Source organism: Exophiala bonariae, assembly GCF_035927105.1.
Source record: "Exophiala bonariae strain CCFEE 5792 chromosome Unknown scaffold_26, whole genome shotgun sequence".
NCBI classification, from domain to species: domain Eukaryota; kingdom Fungi; phylum Ascomycota; class Eurotiomycetes; order Chaetothyriales; family Herpotrichiellaceae; genus Exophiala; species Exophiala bonariae.
Window position 1 is genome coordinate 321,074 of NW_027042501.1, and position 27,913 is coordinate 348,986.

The 27,913-nt window shown below is 50.1% G+C and overlaps 9 protein-coding genes across 9 annotated transcripts; 6 read left to right on the forward strand and 3 right to left on the reverse strand.

Moving 5' to 3' along the window:
- Positions 1-948: 948 nt before the first annotated feature.
- Positions 949-2,826, reverse strand: LTR84_006824 (uncharacterized protein; the record flags this gene model as incomplete). Its single annotated transcript, XM_064850382.1, has 7 exons — positions 949-1,116; positions 1,172-1,527; positions 1,588-1,731; positions 1,792-2,046; positions 2,106-2,351; positions 2,413-2,749; positions 2,794-2,826. The coding sequence occupies 7 exons, from the start codon at positions 2,824-2,826 to the stop codon at positions 949-951; spliced, it is 1,539 nt and encodes a 512-aa protein (XP_064702864.1).
- Positions 2,827-3,415: 589 nt separating this feature from the next.
- On the forward strand, positions 3,416-4,264 carry LTR84_006825 (uncharacterized protein; the record flags this gene model as incomplete). The annotated part of the gene is made up of 1 exon (XM_064850383.1): positions 3,416-4,264. One exon carries the CDS (start codon positions 3,416-3,418, stop codon positions 4,262-4,264), a length of 849 nt encoding a protein of 282 aa, XP_064702865.1.
- A 549-nt stretch (positions 4,265-4,813) lies between these two features.
- On the forward strand, positions 4,814-7,096 carry LTR84_006826 (uncharacterized protein; the record flags this gene model as incomplete). Its single annotated transcript, XM_064850384.1, has 1 exon — positions 4,814-7,096. One exon carries the CDS (start codon positions 4,814-4,816, stop codon positions 7,094-7,096), a length of 2,283 nt encoding a protein of 760 aa, XP_064702866.1.
- Positions 7,097-8,707: 1,611 nt separating this feature from the next.
- On the forward strand, positions 8,708-11,033 carry LTR84_006827 (uncharacterized protein; the record flags this gene model as incomplete). The annotated part of the gene is made up of 4 exons (XM_064850385.1): positions 8,708-9,187; positions 9,240-9,344; positions 9,406-10,754; positions 10,811-11,033. 4 exons carry the CDS (start codon positions 8,708-8,710, stop codon positions 11,031-11,033), a joined length of 2,157 nt encoding a protein of 718 aa, XP_064702867.1.
- A 1,134-nt stretch (positions 11,034-12,167) lies between these two features.
- Positions 12,168-18,860, reverse strand: LTR84_006828 (uncharacterized protein; the record flags this gene model as incomplete). Its single annotated transcript, XM_064850386.1, has 1 exon — positions 12,168-18,860. One exon carries the CDS (start codon positions 18,858-18,860, stop codon positions 12,168-12,170), a length of 6,693 nt encoding a protein of 2,230 aa, XP_064702868.1.
- Positions 18,861-19,372: 512 nt separating this feature from the next.
- Positions 19,373-22,405, forward strand: LTR84_006829 (uncharacterized protein; the record flags this gene model as incomplete). The annotated part of the gene is made up of 1 exon (XM_064850387.1): positions 19,373-22,405. One exon carries the CDS (start codon positions 19,373-19,375, stop codon positions 22,403-22,405), a length of 3,033 nt encoding a protein of 1,010 aa, XP_064702869.1.
- A 23-nt stretch (positions 22,406-22,428) lies between these two features.
- Positions 22,429-23,070, reverse strand: BNA11 (3-hydroxyanthranilate 3,4-dioxygenase 1; the record flags this gene model as incomplete). Its single annotated transcript, XM_064850388.1, has 2 exons — positions 22,429-22,978; positions 23,048-23,070. 2 exons carry the CDS (start codon positions 23,068-23,070, stop codon positions 22,429-22,431), a joined length of 573 nt encoding a protein of 190 aa, XP_064702870.1.
- A 700-nt stretch (positions 23,071-23,770) lies between these two features.
- LTR84_006831 (uncharacterized protein) lies at positions 23,771-24,988 on the forward strand (the record flags this gene model as incomplete). Its single annotated transcript, XM_064850389.1, has 1 exon — positions 23,771-24,988. The coding sequence occupies one exon, from the start codon at positions 23,771-23,773 to the stop codon at positions 24,986-24,988; it is 1,218 nt and encodes a 405-aa protein (XP_064702871.1).
- A 1,425-nt stretch (positions 24,989-26,413) lies between these two features.
- LTR84_006832 (uncharacterized protein) lies at positions 26,414-27,903 on the forward strand (the record flags this gene model as incomplete). The annotated part of the gene is made up of 3 exons (XM_064850390.1): positions 26,414-26,797; positions 26,860-27,397; positions 27,449-27,903. 3 exons carry the CDS (start codon positions 26,414-26,416, stop codon positions 27,901-27,903), a joined length of 1,377 nt encoding a protein of 458 aa, XP_064702872.1.
- Between the last annotated feature and the right edge of the window lie 10 nt (positions 27,904-27,913).

Genomic DNA, 27,913 nt, shown 5'->3' on the forward strand with positions numbered 1-27,913 from the left:
CTACCGTTCTCCGCGGTCAATCTGTGGAGCCTACCTCTTGTCAGGTCGTCAATAGTAGTGAAAGTTAATTCATTTTCCGAACCACTTCGTAATTCAAATTCAACTGGTTGGCGGACCCCCAGATTTGAGCTTTCGAGTGTCCAACTTCGCCCCTAACGTCTAAACACCATTAGTCCATGACTACGAACAACGATCGCTTAGCTCTGAAGGGGGGGCATCCAAAGGAGGAGTACTTTTCACGTATTGACATGTCGAACGGTCTCATGATCATGTTGAAGACCTGTCACTTGGCAACGATTGCGCTCCGAACCGAATTCTGGGGGTTCATGCGGACTAAACCGTCCGTGAAGAACAGTCGTCCATAGCACTATTACACGATGTGATACCCAGAGCGGAAATTCACGCGATCATCAGGAGATGCAATACTAAGTAGTCTTCGTCGACGCTTGAGCGGCCTGTCAGGAAGGCTGGTAAGTGATCCAGCTTGCAGGCTCACCAAGATAAGAAATATGGACCAGGTCGACGTGACGTCCATTGAGCCAACTGGGATCATACTGGCAGGGTGCATTGATTGGGCGGGAAACCCCTGACACCTATACGCCGCACACTCTACATTGCGAGGAAGTGAAGTGTGTGTATGATTTATAGTCAAGGTATTAATCTTGCCCTGTATATGTACCGTACTATGTATTTGTACTGCGGAACAGCCTGTGAAAGCCGCCCCAGTCAAAGACAGATCAAAGCACAAGACTCAGGCACCACCAATAACTTCCAATTGCAGATCAAATGGCTCGAAGCCTATATGTGCGAATAAACGAGCTATCTCACGAAACTACCGGGCGGTGACAGTAGATCTTCTGTCATATCAGAAGGACTAAATCCCCCAGGTAATACAACCCGCCTTTAGAAGTAAACTAGATCCTACATTATCCCATTTTGGATTAGATACTAGTGATCTGTGGATTTCGCAAGTGAGCTCACGGTCGTAAGCCGCTCTTTAGGGTACTCTGCTGTTGTTTTCTCCAGGCCGGAAGTCGACTGCTCCATAGCAATGCCTTCTTCTACCACGGAGTCGCCAAAGAGAGCCTGAACATCCTCTAGAGATAGCATGCGTGTCTTTGAGCGTATTAGTAATTCTTGTCAAACGCAGTAGCCGTGGAGTCAAACATACCTCTGGAAACCAGAAATACACGACGGCGATCGTGATGGTTGTTAAGATGACAAAGACAAGGTAGTACTTCCAGCCAATCTTTGCAAAAGCGGTTGGGGCTGCGGTCGTGAAGATGATGGTGGCGAAGAATAGTCCAGAGCATGAGATGGCCAGACCTTTGGCTCGGAGTGGAGTTGGAAAGATTTCCGCCGCGTAGATGTAGGTAGTGGCATCGACACAAAGCACAAACACGACGATGTGGGCGAATAAGAAAAACACTGCCCCTGAAGCGGCACCACGACTGCCAGTGTTCTGGAAGATCGAAACCGTAATACATTCACCGACCAATGCCAGCATACAACCAGTGAAGCCAATTACTGACACGCATCAGTATATCGTTGCTCATTTGCATGCAGACAAGGGAAAGGATGACTTACATAGTAGTCTAACACGACCAACTCGGTCCACGATCATGGCATTGATGAGATTGCCAAAAGGCGCAGTGGAGACCCAGCCAGCTTGAATGCCGAGCTGTGCAACGGTGCCGAAGCCTAGGCTGCCGTACAGCATAGGACCGAAGTCTATGGGGTGTGTTAGAAGAAAACTCCTCCTTTATCTGGGGTAAGGTGCTGGTTACGTACTGTTGATAACGATGGTTGCCGTACATTGTGCACCAAACATGGTGAGGAAACCGATGATACATCTCTTCCTCAGACTTTTCTGGACAAGGAACCGTTTGAAGGGAACCACATGTTGAAGTTCGTGCATGGTCTGTCGGTGGAGATGCTCAAAGTCTTGTCGGAGACCTTCCTCGTCACTGAGCAGCACGTCCGAGGTTTCCGCGCGCGTGGCCTTGAAAGCCTCGAGTGCCTCGTCCACACGGTTTCTCATGATGACTGGTAATGGAAATTGTCAATGATCAGGACTATCACACAGTGTTTGGAACATCACTCACGCCATCTGGGCGTCTCCGGGAGCATCATAATGCCACAAGCGAGGAGTACCGGTGGCACACACTGAATGGCCAAAGGAATACGCCATTGCGCACCAGAAGCATTGACAAAATAAAATCCTAGGCCGACATAGCAAGCGACAGCATAGCCAGTCCCAATCATCGTCCCGTGCATACCGACCAGAAGGCCACGGATTTTTGGTGGAGAGATTTCGCTCTGGTACAGAGGAACCAACGTCACCAAGGCCCCTGTTCGCAAAATTGTTTAGTTAGGTGCTACGACACGGAAAATTCAATGGAGTAACCATACCGATCCCCATGCCGGTAATGGCTCGCATGGCAATATACATGCCGATGTTGACACTTCCTGCCTGGAGGGCACCTCCAAGGATTGTGCAGATAGCCGCTGCAAGCAGGGCCTTGCGGCGACCAAGCCAGTCGGCAGTGCCCAGGCAACTCAGGGTTCCGATGAAGCCACCGGCCTGGAAGACGCCATTGATGGTCCCAAGCAAATCACTTGCATTGGCTCGTTTGTCCAATTCAAAGTACGTGATGAAGGATGGCTGGCCGAGTGTGACCGAAATAATACTCGAGCAGTACCCGTAGGTCAAACTACCCAGTGCCACAAAGAGCACGATCTGCTCGAGCTGTTAGGAGGGCAGCTTGCGTTGGAGTAATGCAGGGTTCTTACCAGCAATCGTGTTACTGAAGGTGAGAAAGCCATGGACACGCAATGATGTGACAATGAGACTGTCTTGACCAAATAATGATTTCGAAGTTGATATCCACTGACCGCGTTCCAAGTACCTCTGGCAGGTTTGGGTCCATTTATGGAATCATATCTATGTTTGAGGCCTCTTTCGAATCATCTACTGCAAGTGCTCGAGGCCCTGATGTGGACCCACTCTTATCTTTCCCCAAATGAACCACATCGTGTTCCATCACACAACAATAGACGAAAGCCGACAGACGACCCATGATAGACGATAGACGACAATCAACCCACAACAAACAACAGCAACAACCGGTGATGGACCAAAGACAAACGTTGTCTGCCATCGGTCACACAGCTGATGATTTTTGAAGCTGCGTAGAATCTTTCGTAAATGATGGAGGATCGTCACTCTGATTACACGATGGTAAATATCTCGTGACCACTTGTCGTTGGGCAGCCGAGGCTAGTGGATTTTGACGCGCCTGGGGGTCTCCTGCTTTCTGTGATGTAAACTCTCTGTGATGGCGCATCAAACATTGAGAGTCGAGATTCGAGATTCAAGACTCGATCCTACGAACACAGACTCGTCGTCATCATCATGGGCCACGATAATCTTCCAATCTACCCAGACCTTTGTGGCAAGGTTGCTCTGATCACGGGCATCGGACAAGTCGGGCCTATCGAAACGTCAGATCTCTGGGGCAACGGGGCCGCGATAGCCCTCATTCTGGCAAGAAACGGCGTCAAGATATTCGGCTGTGACATCAATATCAAAGCGGGCATTCAGACCAAGTCTCGCATTCAGTCCGAGTTGTCTGATGCTGTTGTCGACGTGGTGGCGACCGATGTCACGTCGTCCTCTGCCGTCGAAAGCCTCGTGCAAGCATGTCTACAACTACACGGCCGTATTGACATCTTGATCAACAACGTCGGTCGCAATGAACCTGGGGGACCCGCTGAAATGTCGGAAGAAACTTGGGATGATCAAATTGATGTGAATTTGAAAAGTGTATACCTCACATGCCATTTTGTCCTGCCCATCATGGAAGCTCAAGGGACGGGATCAGTGGTCAATCTTAGCAGCATTGCCGCCGAAAGGTATCTGGGGAAAGCGGAGGTAGCATACTCAGCGGCAAAGGCTGCCGTCACACAGTTCACCAATCATACTGCTTTGCTGTATGCGAAGAAGGGTATTCGATTGAACACGGTCCTACCAGGGCTGATGTTTACGCCGCTCGTTTATGCGATCGCGCACAAGTTCAGCAATGGTGATGCTCAAAGCTTCGTGGATACAAGAAACGGCCAAGTGCCTACGGGGAAAATGGGAAGTTCTTTGGATGTGGCAAATGCAGTGGCGTTTCTCTCTAGCACTGCTGCCGCCGGTTTTATCACCGGCCAACAGCTTGTTGTTGACGGTGGAATGATCTCTAGTACAGGCAGGGCGTGATGTGATGTGGTAGCCAGGACAATATGAATCAACAAGCATGACAACATTCATATGTTCTCCAGCAGCGAAATTGAAATGGTGGTGCGAGACTTTGATGCTGAGCTCTTGCTGGTGGCCCGAATAGCAGGGGTGGATACAATTCTTATCTAGCCTTTTTGATATAGCAATGTAACTCAGCCCATCAATTTGATAGAAATGCAATCGTTCATATGAGGCGTGAGCAGTGCTTCTTGTAGGAGTTTGGTAAAGCGATGACTAGGATACTGGACGAGGTGGCTACCAGAAAAATAACCCGTATCTGCACAAACCTTTATCATCGAAGGTTTAGCGCTACACCTAGGAGTTGGTCGCTCCCCAGTTTCCATTGTCAACCCGTTTGACCCGCAACTGTGGGACTCGACTCGCGCCCACCTCAGCTGGTTATCACTTGGAATTGATACTTAATCTTGGTGACTAGCATGTCGCTCGTCGTTCTTATCACCCCGGCGTCCAGCAGGGTTCTAACAAAACGATCTGCGATGTCCCAATATCCTTTTGATTCCAGTCACAATGGCAGGCATTCAATCGCAGCCGATTGAGCAGGAAAGTCCCGCACTGTTGGGAGCTGGTCAACCTGGCAGGAGCGCGTTTGTGAAGGGGAACCACACAGTCAATAATGGTGGAACTCGGTTTGTAGGATTCAGGCGATCGGGACCACGATCCCGAGGTGGGTGTGTAACTTGCAAGCAACGTCGGGTTCGATGTGATGAGATTCACCCAATTTGTGGCCACTGTGTCCGCTTGCAACTCAACTGTCACTATCGACCTCAGGCAAAGAAATCGCTAGAATCAGGGTCGAGAGCAGGTTTGAGGAATGCCGATGCTCGGAATGACTCACTCTACCCTGTTGATGTGCAAGTGGTCCCAACCAGTCTGCAGAACACAACAAGTAGCACATTAAGCCCGTTTCCGCACTCACATCCGGCAAACACTGGCGATGGAGCCGCGTTGGCGGACCTATCAAACCTGGAAATGTGGTCCTACGAAAGAAATTTTGACTATATCGACCTGGCAGAGGACTTATCCACCTCGTGGGCTGGCGAGTTTTCTTGTCTCTTTCCTGACGGCTCTAGTATGGCAGGCTCCACGTTAGCTGTGGAGAGACATGAGAGTGCTCGCCTGGCTGCCTTGGACGAACCCATCAGTGTGGTTCCTGATGAAGGGAACCACAAGGCTCCAAAAACACGAAAGGTTACTCCCAGTGTGGATATCGTTATGCCGAGTATATCTGGTCTGTCGGCACCTCTACCCCAAGAAGGACAGCCCGCGGGACTCGGTGCCTCGCCTCAGGGATATCATCCAGCTATGGTCCGCGAGGATAGTCCGTCTGAACGAAGTCACCACTATGAGCAGCTCATCAGGCGCTTCTTAAGGATTGCACAACCTCCCGCAGCTATTCTGATTGGCGGGTCCAAGCGTTGGCGGTGTCTGCAAGAATATTTATGTAAGACTAGCCAACAAAGTCGTCCGGTGGAAAGCGCCTTGCTGTGTATAGTTGGACTACTGACGATCGACGAAACATGTAAGGAGCTGGCAATTGAGCGTGAGCAATGCATGATCCAGATTCATGCGCATCATACACGGGCTTGCGAGGACATCAGAACCAAATTGGCAAGAAATCTGGAAAGGGGGTCCAAATGGACTGAGCAACTGCTGGCCGCGATCTTCTTACTCGCGTGGTTTGAAGTGATTCATGATCAGGATGCCAGACAGAGCCAGTTTCCACGCGAGCTTGCCGATTCCATCATCTTGAGCAAGTCGACCTGGAGCAGGAGCTCACAAGAACTTCTCTCGTGGATGAACACCTTGGACAGTAAAGCGACACACCTTGGAGGCGAACACTTGCTCTCTGAACAGACTGTCGAAGCCATCAGCCGTTACCAGACGGAGATCACATCGACCAGCAGGCTGGAAGGTGAGGCTAGCAGGAGTGGAATCCTCTCGGATGGCTCCGATGGAACACCCACCAACTCAACACCTGGGAGTGCTGGGTCATTAAACTTGGCACCGACGCGGCTGCAGGCAATGGGTAGTCTGATAACGCAGCGAGGACAAGTCAAACAGGCGGTACTCAATGCCGTCATTCAACCAGCATTGCAATGGTATTTGACGTCGCAGTCTTACTGTCGGCGCATCAGCGCGCACGACAAATACCACCGGCGTCGGGTGACCTCGGACGACGAGTATGAAGTCATCACAGCATGCAAGCAACTGGAATCGGAGTTGTCAGAACTTTGGAATTTCCGGCCCACGGTGATGTCCTTGACCGCTGAGCAGTTGAGAGAAGTGGTGTCGACGGATCTCGCGACGCGACTCGAGGAGGTTTTTAGTGTCTACCTGGCCAGCTTTTGGATTTTGTTCGTTTACCTACATCGGGTGAGCTGGTGGCATCTGCCACATTCGGAGCTCGTGGAGCGGGCGCTTTCGGAGGTGTGGCGGAACATGCAACGAGCGTACGGAGAGGTGATCGACGGGACCAGCAAGAGGGTGGTACACCCTTCTTTGCTCTGGCCACTCTTCCTGTTTGGGTCGGAATGCATAGACCGCCGGCAAAGAGAATGGGCGATCCAACAGCTTGAGGATCTTGGAGCGGTCAAACCTGTGCTCGAGGACGAAGAGGTGGATAGCGAAATGCTTCCCCCGTTTCGACTGAGTTCTGGTGCGACCAGAAATGCCAAGAGGGCAGCGGTTTTACTCACCAGGCTGACAGAGGAACAAGATAAAAAGAAGCGCCGAGTGGATGATCGAGAGCTTTCGATGAAACTGTTCGGGTGCCACTTTTCTATAGTATAGTCCCGAGAGGACTGTAGAATCATATACCGATATCTGTGGGTCAGAGGATGATCTGCTGTACTACTCAGATTTAGCTCTGAGGCTGAAGCCAGAGCTGAAAGATCCAAGAAAGTGAAACTAAGCCTGATGTGATGATGATTACTCCGTACCGAGATTGAAATACCGGGACCAGCTATGCAATTTGGGGTGGAAAGGCTGAAACCCGGAAGCAGGGATTGGATGATATTGGATTGGGCACATGTGCAAGAAGCTGACTGCACAAGTGTTCAAAGGTGAGACGAATTGCCTCGTACGAGAGGATCAGATATGATTGTACGGAGCCTGTAGCTGAATGGATGGGCATGAACAAAGTCTTGGAAAGAGGGGCGGGAAAGTCTTGCGGGTTAAAATGACAGACCGCTGGAAGATAGAGGGAAGAGGTTACTGGTGAAAGAGGGGCATGGGACGCCTATACGATACATACCTAGGTCGCCCGGAGAAAGAAATCGTCCCAAAATGGGGGTGACGTTGCGGGTAGTGGGGAGCCTGTCAGCCCTATGAAACGATAAGATTGGATGAGGGGCGGAAGTGGTTGAGAGTCTGGTCAGTCTTGAGGAAGAGCAGAACTGATGGAGAGTCAGAGTATCAGGAATGGAATTATCAAGAATAAAAGACTTCTATCTAATAGTGGCTGCCCAGGTGATTCCGCCCCCAAGGTTCCAGGTTGTTAGCAGTGAGACAAGACCTGACGGATGATTATTACACCAGATCCGTATCGGCATCGGTCTGGCACAGAGGAAAGCACGCGTCGACGACGAGGGTGCCCAGCCCAGGTCGCTCCTTCCCACATAACCTGATCGCGTAACCGTACTCGGTACAGGAACTGTAATTGCACTTCCACTCAGCCATTACACGATCGTGCAATTATTACAATGATTAAAAACTACTGCTCCCTCCACCAATTCATTCAGCCTTCCAAGGTCATCAAAGAACTCTAGCCTGGTATGCTGGTACGTGCTCTAACTCTGACTCTGCCCCTCACCGTCTTGACTTTCACTAATTCTTAGCAATGGCAGCCTTAGCCCTGACTCTGGGCATTCCTGGTAATCACACCAGTTCTCCTCTCCCTACCAAGTCTTCATCATCTCCATTCTTGTGCTTTTCAATCTGATTCTGGGGGCTATTTTCAGACTCGGGATTGCAGTAGTTCAAGACTACCATCCCACTAGTCTCCCCTACCACTTGCAAATCTCAGCCCTTCCATCTCTCTCCTCAGGTCCCTCCCGACTGCGTACTCTCAGCCACAATCTCGACTTCTTTAATTCTTTCGAGTACCTCGTACACCTACACCCGCGCCCAATCCCTCCACCGGCCACATCCACCTACCTCCTCGTAACCTCCCCATTCGTACACGAGACGGACACACTTGCACACTCCAACGCACACACAACCAAACAACCACCTTCCCTCTTTGCTCTCCCACCTCCCACCTCCCGCCCTCAGGCTCACTCACGCTCGAAACCCTCTTTGCATTTCTGACACTCTTCCTCCCTCGTAACTTAGCTGCGCTCTCCCCCTTCCACTCTTCTCCCCCCCACCAGGCCTCTGATTCCGACTCAGCTTGCCGATGTCATGAGCTCTCGCTTCAAGAGTCTAGGCTTTGGTTCCAAACGAAAGAGTAGCGCCAACATCCAGAATAACTCCGCCGCCTCTCCCAACGGTTCCACTTCCACCGCTGGCACTCCCCCTCCTCCAAACTCTTCTCAGACCAGCTTGCAACAGCCTCCCATGAACCAGCCTGGTGCTCCTGGTCGTCCTCCAAGCTACTCGTACAATAACGTCGCTGGCCGCCCTCAAAGTCCTATGCCCCCGCCTGGCCAAAATCAAATGGCTCATCATCCTCCCCCCATCGATACCTCTCGAGGTTATGGTGCACCCGCCCAGCAGCTTGGTCCTCCTCAACCTCCTGGTTACGGCGGTGCTTATGGTCAACAGCCCATGGCGCCCCAGCCAGGTATGCAGCACATGGCAAACCAGTATGGTCCTGCCCGCCCTGCTGAAGTCGAAGGAGGTGGTCGCAGCAAGGCTCAGCTGATCGTCGGTATTGATTTTGTAAGCATCCATGGTCCAATCCACACCCAAACATCTCACTAACTCCCTCCAGGGCACCACCTTTTCTGGCGTCGCCTTTGCCTTTGCGACAAACACCGAAGCAAAAGAGGACATCATTACAGAATGGCCCGGTGCAGGAAATCAAACAAAACAAAAGGTATCATGGCCACCAACGCCGATCTCCATCCGCTCATAACTAACAACTCGTTCGCTCGCAGATTCCCACCGTCCTCTACTATGATCAATACCAGAAAGTCGTCGGCTGGGGCCCGGACATTGCTGATGCTCTCGCCCCCACTGGCTACCCGAAGCCAGGTGTTCAGAAGGTTGAATGGTTCAAGCTCCAGCTCATGCTTTCCGGGAACACTTATATAGACCCCATCAATTTGCCCCCGCTTCCCCCTGGAAAGTCCGAGATCGATGTTGCGGCAGATTATCTCTTCAAGCTGAGACAGGCCATGAGGGTTCAGTTACAAAAGACTCTGGGTGAAGTGTTCAATCGAGAAGAACGAAATATTCGATACTTCTTGACCGTCCCTGCCATCTGGAATGATGCTGGAAAGGCGGCTACAAGAGCTGCCGCAATTCAAGCTGGCTTCATCCGAGACGAAAATGACAACCGATTGACTCTCATCACCGAACCCGAAGCCGCTGCCATGTTTTGCTCAAAGACCGGCCTCCTCAACCTCAAAATCCACGATGCCGTACTTATTGTCGATTGTGGTGGTGGTACTGTCGATTTGATCGCATATGAAGTCGAAGAAGAAACTCCATTTACTGTGGCCGAATGCACTGCAGGTAGTGGTGATTCTTGTGGTTCGACTGCTCTGAACCGAAACTTCTCAAACATCCTTCGAGCAAAGATCAGAAAGATGAAGCTCCCTGATGGCTCCAAGACCGCCGGCAGAGTGTACGCCAAATGTATCATGGATTTCGAGAACAGGATAAAGGCCGATTTCCGCAACAACGGTCAGAAATGGGCTGTCGATGTTGGTATCGAAGCTGAATTCCCCGAAGCCGGTATTGAAGAAGGTTATATGACGTTCACCAACGAAGAAATCCTGCAATGTTTCGAACCTGTCGTCAATCGGATTCTGGAACTGGTGCGAAATCAAATCATCGCCATCCAAGCCCAGAACAGAGCGTTGCAGAACGTCTTGGTTGTGGGTGGTTTTGGTGCTTCCGAGTATCTCTTCCAACAAATCAAGCTGCACGTCCCCCCTCAATTCCAATCCAAGGTGGTCCGACCTATGGATTCCGTCGCTGCAATCGTGAAAGGCGCCGTGACCGCCGGTATCACCGAAAAAGTCATCACTTCTCGTGTCGCACGCAGACACTACCTCATGGCAACCTTACAACCATTCAAGGAGGGTCATCATCCAGAACAATATCGTGTACCCAGTTTGGATGGAAAAGACAGATGCAAGTACACTCGACAAATTTTCGTCCAAAAAGGTGAACGAGTCAAGATTGGCGAACCCGTCAAGGTTTCCTTCTTCAGACAGGTTGCTCCTGGTGCTACGCTCATGTATGAGGATATTTTATACGCCTGTGACGAAGACGTCTGGTAAGTCGAAAGATCAATTCCTTGTTCTATGAATATCTACTAACCACATTTGTCAGCCCTGAATATACGAAAGATCCTCGGATCAAGGAGGTCGTTACCCTAACCTCAGATCTGTCAAGAAAAAATCTGGAAAAAGACTTCGAGCGCATGGATACACCGCAGGGAACCTTCTATCGTGTCTACTTCGACATCTATCTGACACTTGATGGATCTGAATTCAACGCTGAACTGGTCTGTCAAGGCGAAGTCATGGGCAGATGTAGTGCCAGGTTCAGATAGTCGCCCCGTGTTCGTTGTTCGAGCCTACTGTGTCAGTTGAAGATGGATTAAACAACCAGCCTGTACGCACCAGGGGAATCGACCCATCCCGAGGCCAGCAGCACAGCCTATATTACAGGACTGTTTGGATTACCTTACTGTCAAAGCAGCAAACGTGCCAATTTTTGTTTGTTTAAAAGGCGATCCAGCACCACTTGAAGTTGCGCGTGGAGCAACAAGGAGCACTTTTGATGGAGAGCCCGGACGAATATGGAGAAGAACTTGCGTTGCGTTGCTTGAGCTTCAATCGGGGTCATGATAATTGGAAGACAGAAAAATAGCGCATTAATGCAGCAACGAGGGACTGAAAGGTGGATACGTGGTTTAGAAGGACGAATCAATCATGAGACATGATGGCAGTTATATCCCCTCGCGACAGAAGAATCCCCGGTAGTCGAGTCAGGTCGACCCTTCCCTTGCACACAGCTAAACGCCTGGCGAGCAGGATCTACCTTTGAGAGATTAAGAACAGGAATGAAATGGCATGGTGATTGATTACCCAACTAGAGATATCTACGTACTCGTCGGGCCAGGCGAATCGGCCAACTTTAACCCCAAAAAAGAATTCTGATACCAATACCCTTGTTCCACCCTTTCGATTTCGAAGTGACGTGTATACAATGTGCTGGGAAACACAGCGAGAGCGTGAGCGAGAGCGAGAATGAGAATGAGAATCAGCAAGCCAGCAAAGCAAGCCAAGACTAATTGTCTGAATAATGCTTGCCTGGATCGATTGTTGTAGCCCTTCCATTGCAACAATCTGGCTGACGGAGTTTCAAGCGCGGAACGTACGGTGTGGTGTGTATTTTATCTAGGTGAATTTTTTACACGATAGAAAAAAAAGAAGATGATCCATTTGAACTCCGTGCAAGTGAGCTAAGTGCTTCTTCTTCGACTTTAATGAAGCATGTAGTTGCCCTACCGGAAGCATCCCTCCCTCCCTCCCTTGCTACATAGACATTGTTTCTGTGTCATACATAGGACACGATCGGCGTGCTCCTGCCACGTCTCATTTTCAGTCACATCGGCTGAACAGCGGAACTTTTGACGAGGCACCCATACTCGTACTCGTCCTTTTCTCCCTAACTACTACCATCACTCTCCATCTTCGTCGTCGTCCTCCTCATCATCATCCTCATCCATGCCCTCCGCGACATCCACAGCGAACGCCATGCTCTGGTCGACGCCCACATACGAGTCGGCCATGAGGAACAGCGTGAGGTCTTTCTTGCCGGGCGTGGGCACGACGTATTCGAGCTTGACGTCGAGTTTCTTGACGATGGTGACGCGTTTGATCGCCAGGAGCGATTTGGTCTTCTCCTCGGCCACCACCAGCCACCAGTTCTGGATCTTCTTGCCGGGGTAGAAGGGCGCGTGAACCGACAGGTCGACCTCGGTGTCTGCGTCCTCGTCTTCTTCGTCGTCGTCATCTAGAACCCGCGATACCCGCACCTGCAGGTAGCTGGGCTGGCCGGCGGTGATGTCTTCTTTGTCGAGGGCCTCGAATTCGAGCTCGAGATTGGGATATTTCGTGTTGGTGAAGTTGGCCGCTTCGACTAGTTGGCGGTTGCTCAGGCCCATTGCCGCGACGAGTTTGGCTTGGTTCGGGTTTTCACTTGGGTCCATGGCCGTCATGAAGTCATCGATGTCCTTGACGTCTTGCTTGGCGAGGATGTCGACGATTTTGCTGTCAAAGTGTGGGATCTGCAGGAGTGGGCTGTCACGATCCCACATGGCTTGAACTGTCATTTGAGAAAGTTCCATTGCGTTCATGGCGTTGAGATGTCCTTCGGAGGAGAGGACGTCCACGCACGCAGAGAGGAGGCTGAGGACTTTTGAGACGATGACTTCTTGATCTTTGGACAGGTCAATGGGAAGTTGCATGCGCGAGAAATGTGCCTGGAGGAGAACTAGTGCTTTGAAGTGAGGAGAGTCGAATGCTGGTTCCGACATCTTCACGGGCACGCGATCGTAGATGCGCTGAAGAATATGAGCCTCGTTTCGGCGTATTTGCACCGATTCGAACTCTGTAGCAGAAGTGACAATTTCCAAAATACCCTTCAGCTTCGTGCGGCCAGTTAGGGACAAGAGGAAGGTCTGCATGGTAATGAAGGAGATGTTATAGTAGGCTGCGATCATTGCTGGGTTCAGTGGAGTGACTGAATCATCCTCCTCATCAAGATCAATAATCTTAGCTTCGGAGAGCTCCTTCAAGGTGTTCTCAACAAGTTCGGAAAGATGTGTGCTCAAGCCATCATGTGATGTGTCGTTCAATCCATAGAAACTTGGGTTTGCCAGGAGACGGCGATAGAAATAAGAGTAAGTCGTCCAATCCACGGCATCTTGAGTAGAGGTGATTGTCTTGGTGCTGATCTCGGTGACGAACGCGTCGTGGAGAGACAAGGGAAGATGGCTCTCAATGGGCAAGGCTTCGTTCAGGAATTTCTTATAGTATTCTCTTCTGACTGCAGGTACCATCAAGACGCCTTTTCCAATCTTGTCTTCGCCAGGTCTACAAGCACGGCCAAACATTTGGAGAATTTCGCTGATTTGATAATCAACGTACCGATGTTCGCGTCCTTGGAAATACTGCGTGCCCATGATGACCACGAGGTGAGCAGTACATGGTAGTTCCCAGCACACATCGCGAGAGGCTAGCATTACTTGGATGGCACCGATTTTGAAGAGATGTGACACAATACGCTTGTCACTGGTTGAGAGAGCCTCATGGTAATATCCGATACCATGTGTCAATGATTCCGCGAGTGCCTTCTCATTGATTCTCTCCAGGAATGGTTGCAACTCCTCGACATTGGTATGAAGAAATCTCTCATCATCGTCATCCATAATGCATGCTGAGAGAATATCGAGCGCGGTGGTTCGAACTTGCTTCCGTCCGGGTACAAACACGATTGCTGGCTTATCAGGAGACAGCTGAAGGATTGATTGATATGTTGGTCGAGCCATCGCCATCATCAATGATGGGAAATGTGGTATCGTGAACGATTGAATGTGTAACTCCAATCCAACAGGACGCACCATGGGGCTGAAATTGAAGATCGTATGCTTACTCGCTCCGATCCACTCTCCCACATCTCTTGCATTCGAAAGTGGTACACTCAAACCGATGATTCGTAGATTATTCTCGAGCTGAATGTGGATGTACTGCATTCTAGAAACGACAACTTCATATACCGAACCATTTTCGCCTCCGAGCATATGAAGCTCATCCGCAATAAAGAGTTCGACGCTCTGCACATTCTTTCGACGTTGCCATTGGCGGGATAACACATCCCATTGACTTGGAGTAGCAAGCACTAGATCTGACCGGTCTAATATCCGCAAGTCTGCTGTGATCTCGCCCGTCAAGGTTGAGATTGTCTTACCCAGGTGCTGACCCAGACGTTCCTGCCAATCACCAAGACGTTGCTCGACTAGTTCAGCGAAAGGCGCAATATAGACTGCTTTACTGGCCTCGGGGTTCTTCCAGTGGCGGAGAAGGGCAAACTCTGCACAGACAGTTTTTCCACTGCCAGTGGGGGCTCCGACAAAGACATTGTCATCACTGTCATACATCGACTTGAACACTTGGGTTTGAATCTTGTTGAAGCGGTCCCAATTGGGATACAGAGACACGAATTCCTTGACTTTGAGTGCTTGGACTGGAACAGGCTGCAGGTCAAGCAATTGAGTATGAGGTGGGAACCGCTCTGGCAGAATCAATTTCTGGAAAGAGACCGGAACCTTTGTCTCCGCGTGCATCCAACGATCCGACAAAAGGGTTATGAAGTAGTTTGGCGGCATTGGCTCGGTAATCGCAACTGTGAAGTCAACAAGATGCTCGGTCAATTCACCAGTAGCAAATTCTCGACGAAGGATGAATTGATCATGAAACAAGATCTCTTCTCCATCGCAATCTTCAACTAGAATCCAGAATGTCTCTGCTGTTCCATGAATTGCGTCGTCCCATACAAAGTTTGGAGTTATGCTTAACTCCACATGCAGCATGGATCTCGTGATGGGCTGAACCTGTGCTTGAACTTCCAAACGAGGAAATTTCGAAACAAGATCACACACATTGCGACCAGCCTTCGGAAGTCCGAGTAGTTCTCCCATTCTCGGTGGATCCAAGTCAAAATATGCAGACCAGGGAACTTCCATTCTTTCGGCTTTCTGTACATACTCTCTCGGACACATGGGAAATTGTCTGAGAGGAGACATCGTGGGCCACATTCGCTTCTCGGCCATCTTGCAAAGATCAAGAGCAATCTTGGCGACAGAGGCCCACCCCTTCTTGAGACAAATCTCGAATAGGGCTCTCAAGATGCGTCCAGCTGACTGTGTGACGTACACCAGATCGGCCATCAGCGCAAGGCCTTCGAGTTTTAAACGAGAAATGAATGCCTGAAGCAGAACATTGATCTTGGCCTGGGGTTCCTCCATGCCCTCTTTGACTGGAATCGGTACTCTGCCCAGGAGTTTCGCTAGTTCCAACTTCTCGTCTTGTCTCACTGGGATATACTTGAATTCATCGCTGAGAGCAAAGAGTCGGAAGAGCTCGATGGTGGTTATCGATGGTTGTAAATTCGTATTATAAGTGAGCATAGAATTGTGCGTGATGTAGTAATGTGAGGAGATGCGGCCAAGATCTGTAGCTTGTAGCTTGCCGGATTTCTTTTCATACTTCACTAGACCGGCTCTCTCAAGAACAATAGCTGCCGAGTGGATCAAGTCAACGCGCTTTTGTTCGAGGGTCTCGTCGTCACCGTAGTCTGCACCAACGCTGTACAGACCAGGAGACCGGATCATGCGGACAAAAAGGTAAGTATATCCAAGCCATTCCACACCATCGTCTCTAGTACGAATGTTGCCAAGTACAATTTCAGCGTTGAGATTATCCGCAAGTTTGCCCATCAATTGACTTTCAATCGGAAGTTGCTGATTCATGAGTGACAGATAGTACTGAACCTCAGATTGTGATGTAATGATAATCCCTTCTCCATAAGAATCAAATTGCGGTCGACCAGCTCGGCCCAGCATTTGTAAGACATCTTGAGGACTTAACTCAACCCAGCTTCCTTTCTCTGGAGAATATACTTGAGTGCCCTTGATGATGACAGTATGGGCTGGTAGATTCACACCCCAGGCCAAGGTCGCTGTGCACACTAGAACTCGTAGATAGCCATCTGCGAATAGGTCTTGGACCGAGGTACGATCGGCAACACCCATACCTGCATGATGTATACCAAATCCGTAGGGTAACAAGTCTTTCAGATTGGCATCGTTCACTGCTTCAGCTTCTTCTTGCAAAACAGATCTACTTGCCGCATCACTCCGCATAATTTGACCGATGGTCTCCAGTTCGACAGCTTTGTCACGAATGTATTTCGCAGTCTTTGCAGTTTCTTTTCGAGAGTGGACGAAAATAAGCATTTGCTGTTGATTTGTACCAACGTGTTCAATGACTTTGGCATAACAGACATCGTTCATGGTTTTGAGCATCTTGATAGCTTTCTTGTCCGTCACACCAATGAACTCTTGTCGAAGAGGGCAAGGCCTGAAGGAGCCATCAAAATGGAAGAGTCCCTTTGCAGGATCAACACGCAAAAATGTTGCTACATCACGATAGTTCGGTAGGGTGGCACTTAAACCGACTATTCGGACGGGATCACCTGTCTGCTCGATCTTGCGAATAGTTCGGCTGACAATGCTTTCCAAAACTGGACCACGGTCATCATGAAGCAGGTGAATCTCGTCAATGATGATCAGTCGAACCAGTCGCGTATAACTCATGTCAGTCGCTTTTCGGGTGATAACATCCCACTTCTCTGGAGTCGTGACAATGACTTGTGTGTCTGCGATTTGTTGTTTCGTTAACTGCCGATCACCTGTAAGTTCGGAAACTCGGATGCCATAAACTTCGAGACGCTTTCCAAAATTTCCAACCTGCTCCTGAACAAGAGCTTTCAAGGGGGCAATGTAAACAATCTTAAAATCATCGAGCATGATTTCTCCTGTCTCCGGATTACGGTGTTTGCCGATCTCTCTCAAGATGGTAAGCATGGCAACGTTGGTCTTGCCTGAGCCGGTTGGGGCACAGATCAACATGTTACCATCATCCTGAAAAGCCGATGGATAACATTTGGATTGGATGCGGTTGAGTTCCTTTGCATTTCCAAACCCTTGTCGTGCCCAATCGGGTAGATCACTCGTCGGAATGTTCTTCTCTCCAGGGTCTCGTTTAGGCTTGGGCGCAGGGACATGAATTTCCTCATAGCCCTTGAAAGTTCTCTTTGTGGATCCTTGTGGAAGGACGACTTTCGGATTGGTCATGAGATGGTTACCCTGTTCAAAAACAAGATTGTCCAGGTTGATCAGCCGCTGTGGTTGCAATCCACCTGCAAGGACGCCTTCTTTCTTCTCAACCTGTCCTTGGTCGGCTTCACCTTTTGGAATATCCAGGTCCATCAGGTCCAGCTTCATCTTCTTTGCGGGTCGTTGACCTTCTGTAGTCTGATCTGATTTTCCAAGTAGCTCGTCAAGGATACTTCTGTGACCCGCTTCGACCATCTCGCTCTCCACAAGATTACGAGCGTCATCATCTTCTGCAGCCCTCCGCCATCTGGTGGCCCAGACAATTCTCTCACGATTTGAGACGAACTTGCTGACGATTGTTGGTTGTTCATAGTCAAACAAATCCATCAGGTCGTTTTCGATATCTCGAAGAGAAATATCTTCGCCCTCCAGCGACTTCCCTGAGAGAATCTGAAGAGCATCTTTCGTTTTCTGTTGTTGCAAATGGGCATCGGAATAGAGAGCACCGATCTGTCTCTGCAACCAGTAGGCATCAATCTCATGAATGGGAACGACATCGACATCATTTCTCTTTCTTCGACTGGAGTCCTCAATACCACCATCGAGAACCATACCACTCTCCTCTGTCTCTTCTGTTTCTGGGAGCCCAGCGCCCCCAGCAGCGGCAGCTTCTTCAAGGCTGGGATCATCTTGTACGTCGTCCTCTTCATCTGAAGAGCCTTCGCCTTCATCTCGAACTTCATAAGTGCGTTGGACACCGTCCTCATCAGCATCTTCGTCAGATTCGTCGAAGACAACTGCAACACCCTGTCTGTCGTCGAGCTCGGCTTCGTCTGCACCGTCGCCATCGGCCATCTCTTCATCACCATCTTGATTGCCATAATCTGTTATTTTCTTGCCGAGGTTGACCAGTTCATTGAATTCCTTTGGTGTCATGGTGATTCCAACAAGATCGTCGATCTCTTTTTTCTTATCCAGATCCTTCATGTTCTCATCTTTCAGATACTCAAGGACAGCATCGGCAGCACTTCGCACCGTCTCTTGGGAAACATCTCCCAAAGCATTTGAAGTGACATGGAGTAGTAGATCATATGTAGCACGAGTAGCAGGAGTCCTGGGTCGATACTTTAGTCCTTCTATCAGCGCATCACCCGCAGACAGAATACCAGCTCCTCGAGTTTGTGCAGGCTCGCCCCTCTTTCTCTTCTTGCGCTCTCTCTCGAGTACGTCTTCGCCTTCTCGTATTGAGGTTCGTTCCACGCCTTTTAAGCCCGAAGCTAACTTTTTCTGTTTTGGTGCTTCAGGTCGACCAACTCGCGATCCCATATCTCGAATGTTTAGTCTCCCAGCTAAAGACTCTGGGTCGCCGGTATTCTCGTCCGTTCTCCGAGAGACAAATCGACGGTCGGCCTGGAGGACCAGGTTCGACATGGCCGAGTACTTGTACTGGGCGACATTGTTTGGGTCGGCCATGTTTGCATTTATTTGACGAGATATAGGCGATGAAGAGTGGAAGGCCTTCGACAATGGGTGTTTCAAGGACAGAAAGGGAATGTCGAATGACTTCACCACTCGCTCTCCCAGAGAGACGACTGCAGGCAGAGCAGGGAATGGTGCCAATACCCGTCAGTATTTCTACATGGACCGAGTGATTGAAAAGGAAATGCGGCGGTTGGAGCCTGACGGCGAAATATCTGAAAGATTTGGCATCTCGTGCCTGTTCTCGTCGCCGCAATCCCAAAAATTGAAGATTCTCCAATTTTCTTGGCAAAGTAGCCCAGCTCCCCTCGTCTTACGATAAAGGAATCAATCCCTGCCGCTTTAGATACTATACCGTGCTAACCGAGATTGAAGGTATCTTGCGCCGCTATTAATCTCCGCATCTTCCTTCCACTTTACGCGTTTCCACTGTAGGCGCGTTGCTCCTAGATCTGAGATATTAGGAATGCCCATTTGCTCTCACACTTGGACCAGAGGAGCTCCTCATGCTTTCCATAGCCAGAGTACTGCGGAAGAGCAACCTCTGGCTTTGCGAAAAGAGACCTGGTCAACTTGCATGCTACCTCTCCGTCATCACACCAGTACAAACATTAAGACCAAAATCTCCAAAATGTCAGCCTTTCTATCGTCAGCAGAGGGGTGCAAAGACCGTTTCCAAGAGAAAGGTCAAAGATTTACATCAAGGGGCAATTGTTGCCGATCCCCTGCCTGATCTACCCGCTGATGATGAGCCTCAATATCCCACTCTTCTCCAGGAGGTGAGGAACAACATGGCAAAGTTTGACAACTGTGTGCTACTCACAAAAGTTGGCAACTTTTATGAGCTTTACTTTGAGCAAGCTGAGCAGTATGGTCCGCTGATGAACCTCAAGGTGTCTTCGCGGAAGACCAAGCTCGGACCCGTCTCCATGGCCGGATTCCCAATCTTTCAGCTAGATCGCTTTCTCAAGATCTTGGTGCAAGATCTCAACAAGTACGTGGCAATCTGCGAAGAGTTTCTGATTCCCGTCTCGAGCAAGGTCAAGTCTGGTGGCTTACTATATGATCGGCATGTTACAAGGGTTGTAACACCCGGAACCCTGATTGACGAGAAATTCCTTGATCCATATGAGTATAACTTTCTACTCTCCGTGCATCCAGAAACTCCAACACGACAAGATGAAGATGGAATAGAAAAGAGCAACGTTCAGGGCTCAGCTGAACAAAGACTTGGTCTTGCGTGGTTGGACCTTTCAACCGGTGACTTTTTTACTCAATCTACAGACCGCAGTTCATTGTCATCCGCAATCACACGAATTTCCCCCCGAGAAATCATCCTACCCAGTTCTGTAGCAGACGAGATTGAGTCAGAAGTCAAGCAAGTAGTGGGTCACGACCATCGATTGCTCACGTATCACGATTCGCGATTCGAATTTTCTTCTATGTCGGAGTGGACTTCTATGCTGGAAACTCCCATGGCCGCAAGAGCCGAGGAGAACTTCAGTCATGGCGAAAAGCTTGCTGGACATCGCTTACTTGACTATGTAAAACATCGTCTTCAAGGCTTACAGCTTCGACTACAGCCACCACGTCAGAGAGAACTACGTGAGATTTTGGGTATCGATCGAAACAGCTTGAGAGGTTTAGAACTCTTGGAAACTTCAAGGGATGGACTCGGCAAGGGTAGCCTGTTCAATGCGGTCAGGAAGACTGTAACGAAGAGCGGATCACGACTTCTTCGTGATCGACTCACATCGCCATCCGCTTCATTAACGGAGATCAATGGCCGACTTGACCTGGTATCAATATTTATGCAATCCGAAGAATTGACCGATGCTTTAGTCTTTCGACTGGGTCGAACGTACGATGTTCAGCGTTTGGTGCAAAAGTTTGCATTGAACAAAGGAGACGCTGATGATATGTTGTCATTGGGACGAGCCATCGCTGAAACAGCAGCTGCTCATGATATCCTGAGATCAGCTATCAAGCCTCAGATCGACATCAATACAAGCGAGCTGGCTTCAACTGCTGAGGGGTCTCATCCTCTCATAATTCTTCTTAGTCGCTTCAATCTTGAAGGACCAGCAAGACTTGAGGAGCGGATTTCTCATTCGATCGATGAAGAAGGACTCCAAAGACAGCATCGGCTTGAAGAGGAAGAAGCAGCCACTGTAGCAGCTCTCGCTCAAGAAGTGGTAATGACAACTGCCCCTGAAGAACTCGGATCACTACCTAAAGCTATTCGCTCACGTAATAAACCTAGTGAGGAGATAGACGGCGAAACCAAACTGGAAGAACCTTGGATGATGCGTCGAGATGCGACAGAGACTCTGTTACGCCTACACGAAACACTGAAAAGCCTGGAATCCAATAAGGTGGAGCTTACTCAGAAGCTTAGGGAGGAGCTCAGTGCCCCGACTTTGCAGCTGAAGTCTACTCCTGGTATGGGTCACATATGCCATGTTCGTAGTGCGGCAGGCTTTGATCAGGCCAAGTTCGACTCGTTGCATGCAAAGATGGTTTCATCCACCAAGACCACTCGATCCTTCTACGTGACACATTGGACAAAACTGGGGCGCAATATCGATCAGGCAGTTCTCCACATTCGAAGTGAAGAAAAGAGGATTTTTGCAGAACTACGAGAACTTGTGATCAAAAATTTGATAACTCTTCGACGGAACGCCGCCGTGATGGACGAGCTTGATGTATCGACATCTTTCGCAACATTGGCCAAGGAACAATCTTGGACACGACCGATTCTGAACCTTGGGACGGAACACAAAATTTTGGGAGGTCGCCATCCTACAGTGAAGCTTGGGTTGGAGGAACAGGGTCGATCATTTGTGAGTAATGATCTTGTACTCAACCATAAAGAACGTATTTGGCTGGTGACGGGTCCAAACATGGGAGGCAAGAGCACCTTTCTGCGACAGAATGCTTTACTCACCATTCTGGCACAATCAGGGTCATATGTACCCGCCACACATGCTGCGATCGGCATCGTGGATCAAGTATTCAGCCGAATTGGAGCGGCAGATGATTTGTTTCGAGACCAGTCCACCTTTATGGTTGAGATGCTAGAAACGGCGGCGATTCTCAGGCACGCAACACCCCGATCATTTGTAATCATGGACGAAGTGGGCCGAGGGACCACACCTGAAGATGGCACTGCAGTGGGTTATGCAAGCCTTCATCACCTGTACAACGTCAATAAATGTCGAACACTGTTTGCCACTCACTTCCATGCATTGGCGGACATGACTAGCGATTGGGCTAAGCTAGGACGCTACTGTACAGACGTGCTTGAGGACACCAATGGATCCTTCACTTTCGTCCACCGGTTGAAGAAAGGAGTCAATCGACATTCCCATGCATTGAAAGTGGCCAAGCTCGCCGGTTTACCTCCAGCAGCATTACAGGTCGCAGAAAGTGTTCTGCACCAACTCCTCGAAGAGAAGCATGCTGTACAGGCGGGAATATGTCCAAGTGGAGAACCGGCCGAAGCACTTTCAATCAGTGCCGCTGCTGCAGCAGGATGAAAGAGATCAATTGGGACATTCAATCAGTCCTCTGGAAACCTCGGAGGCTGTTGAATCTCACCAGGACCTGGCTTAGAGGTCGCTACAGTCCCGCAATTCTTACACGTCCTGGCCTCTATGTTGTTCTCAAAGGCAAGGACACCCTCCTTTATTTGAGTTCCCAAGTCCGTCAAGTGGAAACTTGCCTCGTGAACTATCTGCTGGCAGCTCTTGCAGTACCACCTCATGATATCCACGGAGTCTTTAGGACGCGGCTGTTCAAGTACGATCCCGACGGTATCTGCGAAGCGCACCGGATTATGTGGTGTATTTGCAGGGAGCAAAAACAGTGAGTTTTCGTGAATGGGAACGTCGACCGGAGTGTGCGGCTCCGTGGTTGTGTCCATGGTCTTTAGCAGCATCGAGCCTTTGTGCTGATAGAAGAATTCTGGGGTGGTGTTGATGTGGTAGTCGGTTCGAGCGTTGGGACCACCGACCACCATGACCGTCAGGCCACTCGTGGAGGGGGAAGACGGGTGATAGACGCAATAATTGTTCACTGGAGGTTGGAGGAGGTGCGCGTTGTCCTTGAGCCTGTACAATAGTGTATTAGTGATACCACTTTGCTATAAAGAGTCGAAATATGGGAATAGAATGAAATACCATTTGGGCAGATTTAGAGCCATGCTTGCGGTGGGTTCTTCACAAGCTTGCAGGGTTGGTTGCTTGCTTTCTGAGTCAAAGGGAGATGGTTCTATGGTGACGATGGAGAGAAAGTCAGGAAGGGGGAATATGTAATCACACCGATCGATACTCCAGCACTGCTGGCGGCGGCTATGTCCCAGTATTATACCTCTGATACCTCGAGGTATTGCAGAACTGACAAATCCAATTCTCCAGACCAGAATGTTTGTGCCTCAGCCGATGACGGTACGAGCAGGCAAAAAAGTCGGGTGCGGGCAACTTGAGGTGGGGTGTCATGTTAGCGCGTCCCCACGCGTAAAGTGCCCGGAAGACAGGTCTGGGATGATGTCCACTTACCAGAGCTCTTCAAAGTACGGAGCCTTTCTGCATCATGTTGACGGCGATATCGCGGCTGTTATTTACTTGACCATAAGAGATACGAAGATAGACAACCTGGTTGCCGTCATTATGATTGGGAACCGGTTGGATGACAAGGCTGAGCACGTGGTATGTGCGCCTCGGCACTCAATACTTCACCGGCGAGGCTGCACTTCGACTGCGGGGAATCCAGGCCGCAGAAAATAAAAAAGAATTTCTCCAACGACCAGATTCGAGGCCCATGACAGTGATCTAAGGATCGAAACACCACCCATACGATGATCTTCATACGACCATGAAAGCACAGTAACGTCGTCCTTCAACATGTCGACCTCTCAGCCTCCCTTGCGCTTCCATTCCCACGAGTCCCTCACCTCCCGCCTTGTCCTCTCAACCCTCCTGGGCCGCGCCGTACGCATCGATCAAATCCGACCCAAATCCCCCATCAACCCCGGTCTCGCACCCCATGAGATCTCCTTCCTTCGCTTACTCGAGGCCGTCACCAATGGCTCGCACATCGAGATCTCCTATACCGGCACCGTGCTGCTCTACAAGCCGGGCCTAGTCACTGGCTCCGCCAGCGGCAGCGGTGCAACATCCGCAGGCGTGCTGCGACACGAGGTGCCTGCGAACAATACTAGGGGCTTGAGCTATTTCTTACTTCCGATATGTCTACTGGCTCCATTCAGTAAATCCAAATTCAATATTCTCTTTACAGGACCGGGCGTCATCACCAGCTCCACGGAGCGATGGGGTGACATGAGTGTTGACAACGTGCGCACTGCGATTCTGCCCCTGTATGCACGGTTCGGTATCGAGCGAGACATCGAGCTGCGGATCCTCAAGCGCTCAAACCCGGGGTCTCGCGGTGTCGGTGGTGCAGGCGAAGTTCAACTGACGTTTGGCCATCAAGTGCGCCTGCCCAAAACCCTGCATCAGTTGAATCCGGGGCGGGTCAAGAGCATTCGTGGCGTAGCCTACTCTACGGGCGTTTCCGGCAGCAACAATGCGCGGATGATCGAGGCTGCGAGAGGGTTGCTGAACCAGTTCGCCAGCGATATATATATCTTCTCGGATGTGGGCAGTGCCAGCCTGGTAGATGCCCATGAGAAGAACAATCCCAATGCGAAGAAGAAGGTTGGCCTGGGCTTCGGGCTGTCCCTGGTAGCGGAAAGCTCAAGTGGTGCCCTCTATTCTGCAGACTCGTCCAGTCCGCCTGAGGGTGGTCAAGCCGCAGAAGAGATTGGCAAAGCCTGTGCTCTACAGTTGTTGGAGAGTGTGCAGCGAGGTGGCTGCGTTAGTCTAGAGGCAGTCTCTACCGTCATTACACTTATGGCCATGGGATCGGAAGATGTGGGGCGCGTCCAACTTGGCCGAGATGTGTTGGCTCACGAGTCCACGGTGCAACTGGCCCGTGACCTGAATGCGTTTGGGTCCGCGGGCTGGGGTATCAGAGATTCCGACGGTGAGAAAGGGCAAGGCCAATTGATCGTCAGCGTTGTGGGGAGAGGAGTTGGTAACGTGGGTCGCAAAGTTGGCTGAGTGGCTACTCCATCAGCGAGACAACTCTCTACGATGGTTTTGATGAGAATTTCACTTGTTTTGGTGTCGTGGGCAAGGCTTTTGCTCAGGACCTTCAATCCTGGGCACAACACTACTCTCCAGCCAGGACTAGGAGACTCAAAAATTGACGTCACCACGCTCATTCGATCTCCGACAGAGCCTGGCCAGAGTACAGTCAAGACATCAATGTGACAAGCTGAATGGGGGTCGGGGTGATTTGTCGTCCACTTATGGTGAAGTGCCCTGGAATTTCTTCCTCCGCCGGCTTCCCGGAAACATAAAGTCCGAGGATGCAATGAGGAACGAACAACAATCAGTCATCAAAAGAGGCTTATGTGCATAACATCAAGAGCTGAACGGCCAATGGGCAGTTGACAAGGCTGCAAGCCACATTCAAGGCCGGAAGTCAGCGGAACTTATCAGAGTGACTACAGTGTGATCCCGGCCATTCGCTTGCTTGATCGGCAAATTTGGGCACGCGACCAGCACACACGATCGCTGGCGCAAATACCCATGCTTTGGTGTAAGAGTCGTCAGAAAAGTACTAGTGATCTTTCTTCGAAGTGAACCAGAAATTTATGACAGACAGTGATCTATCCATCAATGTTGAGAATAGTCAATAGAGTGGGCGGGAGTGTCGGAAGAAGTTGAATCATAGCGGCGGGAGGAGAGTGAGAGACCTCAGAGAGAGAGAGTTCCAGTGCCTACTCGTACTAGGTATATCTGAATCAAGCCTAGCATGAAATTAAACGATAAGCTAGCTCATTTCCAGGAACAGTTCGCCCGCCCAAGTTGAAGTTCTCTGTCTGACTTCATCCTCAAGCCGCGCTGGCTAATCGTTCCAGTGCCTCAACATCTACAAATGGCAAAGGTCGAGAAACTCCTCTATCCTGTGTAACGTGTTGTTGGCACTACATGCAGATGCAGAGCCCATATCAACCTCCAGCTGCTAACGAGCCCCACTGCTCCGATGGATGCGCGATTTGCCCGCCGCCTCATCCGATGCTATTCGCACAATGCCTGTCATCAATGGTGGTTCACCGACCTGCCACGGCTCTGCTAATCCAAAATTCATGTTTCCCGTACCAGCCTTTCGGGATCGCGACGGCCTTGTATTACTCATGCTGGTCCAAATCAGAAGCCGCTTCCCTAATGCCGGATAGTATGATCTGCTGGAAGGCTTGCAGCGGGGGAGCTACTTCCCTCCATCGACTGGTCAGGTAATGCAGTGATGCGCATCTCTCATAACTGGTCGATAGCCTCTGCTGTTGGTCTTCGTTCGAGATCTCTCCTCATCTGTACTATAACACTTGATACCGACGGTCCCAGCCAGAAACTGATTATTCTGATTTTTCTGCATACCTAGGTATAATAAGCGAGAACGACAAGGCTAAGAGGTGAACCATGGGCGTGGGCGGGTTTCTGGAGCCACTGGTCGTAATCGTCCTACTGTTTGGCGGTGCATGGATCAATCGTGCCACCGACTTCCCTTCCTCCTCTGCGGGATCGAGAGCCGGTAATCCGTTATTACCTGAGGCTCACGCGGTAGAGACTGGCGATGATCTGAATATCGCAGAAGCACAGCTCACACAATCTAAGAGATCTTTGTCACCCTCTTTACTACCTTCACAGGAGACACGATGGCGCCAACGTGAGGTACGGGTTATGGGATACAAGACAGTGGTCGAGACACCGAATACAGCAGTCTTCAGAAATCGCCTGCTGAGTCGTTTGCTGCATAAATTCCCTTTCCTTGTTGAAGCCTGGTACTGGGCATTGATATACTGGGTAAGTTTCAGATCAGAGAGGACCAACATCGAGTGACGAGAGCCTTCATCTAACAGATTTAGGTGTATCAACTCGGTCGCGCATTCACTGCTCTCACGCTTGTTGAGGGTACCGTCCACGTCGCTCGTCGACATGCCTTACAGGTGATCGAAATTGAAAAGAGACTGCATATTTTCTGGGAGTTGCCAATTCAAGAGTTCTTCATGAGCTTTCCTCGCCTGATGACCTATATCAATTGGCTGTATTCCTTCATTCACATACCCGGCACCATTGCATTCCTCGTTGGATTATACTACTATACTATCACGAGTAATCGTCCGCTTCTCAGACGACAAGCATCTGGGCAAATAAATCGATGTGGGGTTTCTGCAGCCGGACCTGCATTATACGAAGCCAGACGACGCACTATGGCGGTATGTAACCTGCTTGCATTTGTGGTCTTTACAGTCTGGCCCTGTATGCCACCTAGACTGTTGAGCGATCCCAAATACACCGGTCCTGGTGCCGAAGAAGCCAAGAGCTATGGTTTTGTGGATACCGTGCACGGAAAGGACGGTGCAAGCAGTGTTTGGACGCAGAATAAATTCTGCAATCAATATGGTAAGGATCCGTATGCCCCTGGCCCATGAAATAAGACTGACATATACTCAGCCGCAATGCCATCCCTCCACTTTGGCTACTCTCTTCTTGTCGGCTTAACAATCATGACAATTCCGCTAGCACCTGAACATCGTCGCAGCAGGTCCATACACCTGCCTTTATTCAACAATTCCCACCCGGAGCTTGCCCCTCGCATAAGATTACCTAGCACAAGACGGCTATTGTGTCTAGTCCTCGGCTTTTCTTATCCTTTTGCGATTCTGGTCGCGATCGTAAGCACGGCCAATCATTTCATCCTGGACGCCGTTGCAGGCGCTTTGATTTGCGCGATTGGATGGAAAGGCAATATGATACTCTTGAACCTATTGCCACTCGAAGACTGGTTCCTTTGGGCGGTCAGAATCCATAAACCTGTGCACGCGTCGATGGAGGAGAAAGGGTTTGGGAATCCATTTGGGTCGAGTTCTAAGGGAGGCTGGAGCCCGGCACACCCTACTGGTGCTTAATGAATGAGTA